Here is a 6,096-nt window from a genome sequence, read left to right as displayed (position 1 = left end):
GACAAAGTCAATGGAGAAACAACAGAGTTTCCGATGTGTGGTTGAGAATCAACCGAGAAAGGCCAGAGCTTTAGAGAAACAAGTGAGTTTCCAAGGTGTTAGTGTAGAGAACTATCAGCAAAGCAGACTCGGGAGATCAATGGAGAAGCAACAGAGTTTTCGAGGTGTCAACAACGTTGAGAATGATAATCATAAACGTGGTGTTATGGAGAAGCTACCTAGTTTTGGCAAAGCAACAATGGAGAGGCAGAAGAGTTTCCGTGGTGGTTTTTTAGAGAAGCAGAAGAGCTTCCGTGTGGTTATGGAGAGGCAATTGAGTTTTATAGGTGAGAGGAGGAAGAAGACTGAATCACCTGGGAAAAGAGGAGACTCTTCTCTTCATATCGCTGCTCGAACTGGGAACTTAAGTAAGGTTAAAGAACTGATTCGAGGTTGTGGGGATGAGTTGAAAGAGTTGTTGTCAAAGCAGAATCTTGAAGGAGAGACTCCTCTTTATACTGCAGCAGAAAATGGGCATTCGGTTGTTGTTGAGGAGATGTTGACGCATATGGACCTTGAGACTGCTTCCATCGCTGCTAGAAACGGGTTTGATCCATTCCATGTTGCAGCCAAACAAGGCCATCTCGGTATACAGATTTTTGACTATCTTCAAATCTTTCTCTATTCTCAATGGATTGTTCTCTTACTTGGTTTGTCTTTCTTTTGCAGAGGTGTTGAAGATACTGTTGGAGGCATTCCCAAATTTGGCAATGACAACGGATTTATCATGTACAACTGCCTTACACACAGCTGCAACACAAGGACACATTGATGTGGTGAATCTTCTTTTGGAGACGGACTCAAATCTGGCTAAGATTGCTAAGAACAACGGTAAAACTGCGCTTCACTCTGCAGCAAGGATGGGTCATGTGGAAGTTGTTAAATCTCTGATAGGTAATGATCCAAGCATTGGGTTTAGAACCGATAAGAAAGGGCAAACTGCTCTTCACATGGCTGTGAAAGGTCAAAATGATGGGATTGTTGTGGAGTTGGTGAAACCTGATGTTGCGGTTTTGAGCGTTGAGGATAATAAAGGAAATACGCCATTGCACATTGCCACAAACAAGGGGCGTATTAAGGTAATGGCTCTTTACTTTTCTCAACTGTAATGATCCTTTTTTAGTTCTCATGTAAACTGTTAATTGACTTCTCTGCAGATAGTGCGGTGTTTGGTATCTTTTGAAGGCATTAACCTCAATCCTATAAACAAAGCTGGAGATACACCACTAGATATCGCTGAGAAAATAGGAAACGCAGAGCTTGTGTCAGTTCTGAAGGAAGCAGGAGCCGCTACAGCTAAAGATCTCGGAAAGCCTCAAAACCCAGCTAAGCAACTAAAGCAAACAGTCAGCGACATCAAACACGAGGTACAATCTCAGCTCCAGCAATCCAGACAAACAGGTGTAAGAGTCCAGAAGATAGCAAAAAGACTCAAGAAACTTCACATTAGCGGTCTAAACAACGCTATAAACTCAGCAACTGTGGTGGCTGTACTTATTGCCACGGTGGCTTTTGCAGCAATCTTCACAATACCCGGTCAGTACGAAGAGGACCGGTCGAAAGGATCATTGCTAGGACAAGCTCATATAGCAAACAAAGCACCGTTTCTGGTCTTCTTCATCTTTGACAGCTTGGCATTGTTTATATCCCTAGCTGTTGTTGTGGTGCAGACTTCGGTTGTTGTGATTGAGCAGAAGGCAAAGAAGAAGCTTGTGTTTGTGATCAACAAGCTCATGTGGTGTGCTTGTTTGTTCATATCCATTGCCTTTGTTTCTCTCTCTTATATTGTTGTTGGCAAACAGGAGATTTGGTTGGCTGTGTGTGCCACTGTTATCGGCGGCACGATTATGTTGACTACGATTGGTGCGATGTGCTATTGTGTGGTCATGCATAGGATGGAGGAGTCTAAATTGAGGGGCATAAGGAAAGAGAGAAGCAAGTCTCAGTCTTTCTCTATGTCTCGTATGCCGTCTGATTCAGATATTCTAAATGGTGAATACAATAAGAGAATGTATGCCCTCTGATTTGTAGAGAATTTGGACAATGAGGTCTCCCCAGAATGTAAGAATAACCAATATATACTTGTATTTTTGTACCTGTAAGCCATTGCTATCTGAGCTTCTCGACTAGAATAACATATCTGTTATGAGTTCATTAGCTGTGAAATGTCTTCCTTTCGAGAGAGAGACAAAGAGAGACAGAGAGAGAAGTTCACAGTACTCTGAAGAACAATCTCAAAGCAATCTGCTCTGTTATCCGATGAATCAAAGAATGAAAATGAAGAAACTATAACTGAATGTAACCCGAATCTTAGTTTTGAATATAAGAATTTCAATCTCCTAGTGGGTCTGTTAGCATTTCCTTTGATGGCATCACAGTTCTGTTCCTAAGATCTAGCTATAGTTGTGATGTTAACAGGAATCATCATCAACCACGTCTGGTGGAGTCATCGGTTCTGTGTCTGGTGCTTCCACCGCGGTTAGACTCTGTCTGGTAACGAGTGGAACCCTCTAGAGTCTTTGTCATGCTGGTCGTTTTAGAATGAACAATACTAAGGGATTTGGCAGCTGACGAGCAGTGACGGACTTTGATAGAGTGGCTTGTTGTTCTGGTCGAGCAGCTTCCCTGAACGATTATGATCAGGGTCACTTCTTTGTCAGAACTGTCTTCACAAAATGGGTTTTGTTGGATGCCATCAATGGACTCGTCTGAGGTGTGAAAGTCTTCATGATGAACCTTCACCTGCAGTGAAGCATCTGGTTTTATAATCCCAGCTCCTGGAGAAACCTAGAGATTTTTGTAATAAATATTATTAAATCTTGTCAACTGGGAAATCATTGGTATAAAAGGAGAATAATAACCTCGAGCCAGCGAGGGAGACCAAATGTGCCTCGAGAATTATTCTCGGGGTCCTCTCCATCCTCTCTAACGAGAGTTTGACCCTTACAGACGATGTTGAAGATGGCTCTACTCGAGTTTGAAGTGTTTCTGATTGTAAAGATGAATGTGTCCTGACTATAAAGAAGAATGTTGTTGGTGCTCACTGATGTTTCTGGAACCAATTTTAGTTCCTCGAACATGGAAGCGAGTTTCTCATTGGACCTTACTATTTTCCCTAGCTCTTGTCTTCGCACAGATTTATCGGTGTGAGCTATGTTAGCATGAATTTTGCACCGCACGGGTTTGTGATCACTCTCAGTCACATCCATACAAGCTTCATACCTGCAAACACAATGCAGAGGAGGGTGTTGGGAAAGAGGGAAGGGGGAAGAAAAGAGAGAAAAGATCGTGATATGGAACATTACATTATAGTACATGCAACTACAGGACACTGCAAACTACACTCCGAATATGTGAGTGATTGATTGTCTCTATATATAACTCTGTCACACCACGCTGGTATTCGCTTTTTCTCCCCTGAATCATACCCTGGAGATAGGAGCAGCATAGAAATCAATTAACATTGTCCAAATCTTTCTCTTCCTAAAAGCTTGTTTCGTTAGTGAGAAATTTGCAGAGTATTTCAAGATCTATTTTTTACCTCCAAGACCTGGTTTATTCTTTTCAAATTTGTAAGTTGGCGGGAAGGTGATTAACGCCTCACGCATTCCTTGGAACACTTTTCCCTCATTCATCTCTTGCCTAAGTTGGTCTTTCTCTCTAAGCCAATCAAAAGATCGGTGCGAAATGAAGTCTCTCGCTTCATCATAGGTTATACCAAACAACCTATAATTGAAGTCACCGAAAAATGCAACCAGATCTGCTGCTGCTAAATCAGACTTCTCCTCTTCACTGCTGATGTTTGTATTCTAGGAAAGAAAAGAAAACGAACAATAACATTAGCAAGGGACAAACAACAGGAGCTTGAGACGAAGATTGTGAACCAAAATTATAAATGCTGTTAGCAATGCTAGTATAGTAAGTTCTTACAGTGTTATTCTTTAGAGCTTGAGCAGAAGTTGACGCACCAGCTGCAAGAGAGAGGGCCCATGGCAAGCCAGAAGAATAAAGGAGCCAAAATAAGTACGTGGAGAAGCCAAGAGAGCAAGACAAAAACAGGTACGGTACTATACCAGCTGCAGCAGTATATACACTTTGTCCTTTAGAGAAGACCATTGACCGATATATGTGATTGAAATCCGCGTTTCTCCGAGTAACTGCCTCCAGGTGAGCAGCCAAGTGACAGTTCACAAAGCACATAATTCTGTCATAAACTCTGATTCTCAAACCCACACCTCCCTGTTTTTGACAATGTAGGAACAATAATATGTGAGCAATGAGATCAACAATGATGACTCATTTTCATCGGAGGTTAGCCATCAAAATCCATTATCATTGATTATTGGATCATACATCAGACTAAATANAGTTGGTCTTTCTCTCTAAGCCAATCAAAAGACCGGTGGGAAATGAAGTCTCTCGCTTCATCATAGGTTATACCAAACAACCTATAATTGAAGTCACCGAAAAATGCAACCAGATCTGCTGCTGCTAAATCAGACTTCTCCTCTTCACTGCTGATGTTTGTATTCTAGGAAAGAAAAGAAAACGAACAATAACATTAGCAAGGGACAAACAACAGGAGCTTGAGACGAAGATTGTGAACCAAAATTATAAATGCTGTTAGCAATGCTAGTATAGTAAGTTCTTACAGTGTTATTCTTTAGAGCTTGAGCAGAAGTTGACGCACCAGCTGCAAGAGAGAGGGCCCATGGCAAGCCAGAAGAATAAAGGAGCCAAAATAAGTACGTGGAGAAGCCAAGAGAGCAAGACAAAAACAGGTACGGTACTATACCAGCTGCAGCAGTATATACACTTTGTCCTTTAGAGAAGACCATTGACCGATATATGTGATTGAAATCCGCGTTTCTCCGAGTAACTGCCTCCAGGTGAGCAGCCAAGTGACAGTTCACAAAGCACATAATTCTGTCATAAACTCTGATTCTCAAACCCACACCTCCCTGTTTTTGACAATGTAGGAACAATAATATGTGAGCAATAAGATCAACAATGATGACTCATTTTCATCGGAGGTTAGCCATCAAAATCCATTATCATTGATTATTGGATCATGCATCAGACTAAATAATTTTGTGTCATACAGAAGTACAGAACCAAGCGAAAGAGAGATGTAAAGGCAAACCTTGTTGCCAATGGCGCGGCCAAAGCCACATGGAACTGCTGCGACATCAAGATCTCCGACATGTGTTCTTATACTCTTCCTCACCCTAAACAGAAAGTTATACGACATGATGTGACAAAAGATGATTAACCTGGAATATATGATTTAACTTTACACTCTTAAGACAGGTTAAAGACTTAAAGTGCTATGTAAGGAAAGAAATGACTGTTATCTGGTCCACCTGCAACCACTCGAGAAACCAAAAAATGTAACACATCTGAAATGACTTTTCCTACCAAAGAGATATTAGCAGTCCTGCTAACTGCCTTGAACCCATACGTTCAAAAGTATTTCTCTCATCCAGTGCATTTCCAATTGCATCAAGCCACCATTGTCCCACGGCACTTCCTTCAACCCCTACCTACAACCGAAACACCAATATGAGCTGACGTAAAATATGTAGACAAACAGCATTGTCCCGGTATTAAGCATATGAATCCGCATGCAACATTTTAACATTTTAGTGAAGAAAGTTAATCTCAATAACTAGTGATCCTAGGTAGTACTGGACCAGTCTGTAGTTGTGTTAATGATCTGGTCAACCGGTTTTGATTTGAGAAAAATAGTCATGAGTAAATAACTGTAAGAAAAGGAGTTACCGTTTCCTTAGCAGTGGACATGGCTAGGAAACCAGCCCCCATATCCACCTCTTGCAACCCAATAGCAACAATGCCGACATCTGAAACAGCAGAACTCAGCCAAGACACAAGCGCCCCACGTGAGGCCCGCCCTTCACCAACATTCCAGGTACCAACCAAGATTTTAACACTGTCTTGTCGAGCATAGGTCATTTCCTTTTGAGAGAGTTCCGTTCGGATTACGCTGTCCAGAGGTCCTGGAGATGTCACATACCATCCTCTTACACCACCATGAGT

At 41.7% G+C, this 6,096-nt stretch overlaps 2 protein-coding genes across 3 annotated transcripts in view; one reads left to right on the top strand and one right to left on the bottom strand.

The window, feature by feature from the left end:
• LOC104786431 (ankyrin repeat-containing protein At5g02620) overlaps window positions 1–2,196 on the top strand; it is a 7,406-nt gene extending 5,210 nt beyond the window's left edge. Inside the window, exons 2-4 of one of the 2 annotated variants that reach the window (XM_010511845.2) lie at window positions 96–626; window positions 709–1,118; window positions 1,197–2,196. In XM_010511845.2, coding sequence (XP_010510147.1) covers window positions 96–626; window positions 709–1,118; window positions 1,197–2,063 — 1,808 coding nt within the window. In that variant the 3' untranslated portion in view covers window positions 2,064–2,196. Of the gene's footprint in view, window positions 1–40; window positions 627–708; window positions 1,119–1,196 lie in introns of both variants that reach the window. The other variant, XM_010511844.2, reaches the window with a different exon arrangement.
• The window catches only part of LOC104789098 (type II inositol polyphosphate 5-phosphatase 14-like), a 6,515-nt gene continuing 2,720 nt past the window's right edge, over window positions 2,302–6,096 (bottom strand). Inside the window, exons 4-15 of the mRNA XM_019245262.1 lie at window positions 5,821–6,093; window positions 5,458–5,582; window positions 5,183–5,267; window positions 4,835–5,000; window positions 4,692–4,732; window positions 4,400–4,570; window positions 4,113–4,329; window positions 3,970–4,010; window positions 3,581–3,848; window positions 3,345–3,468; window positions 2,901–3,261; window positions 2,302–2,826 (exon numbers count right to left, since the gene is read on the bottom strand). Coding sequence (XP_019100807.1) covers window positions 2,467–2,826; window positions 2,901–3,261; window positions 3,345–3,468; window positions 3,581–3,848; window positions 3,970–4,010; window positions 4,113–4,329; window positions 4,400–4,570; window positions 4,692–4,732; window positions 4,835–5,000; window positions 5,183–5,267; window positions 5,458–5,582; window positions 5,821–6,093 — 2,232 coding nt within the window. The 3' untranslated portion in view covers window positions 2,302–2,466. The remainder of the gene's footprint in view (window positions 2,827–2,900; window positions 3,262–3,344; window positions 3,469–3,580; window positions 3,849–3,969; window positions 4,011–4,112; window positions 4,330–4,399; window positions 4,571–4,691; window positions 4,733–4,834; window positions 5,001–5,182; window positions 5,268–5,457; window positions 5,583–5,820; window positions 6,094–6,096) is intronic.

Source organism: Camelina sativa, chromosome 5 (genome assembly GCF_000633955.1).
Source record: "Camelina sativa cultivar DH55 chromosome 5, Cs, whole genome shotgun sequence".
NCBI lineage: Eukaryota > Viridiplantae > Streptophyta > Magnoliopsida > Brassicales > Brassicaceae > Camelina > Camelina sativa.
This window is presented reverse-complemented; position numbering and strand designations above follow the sequence as displayed.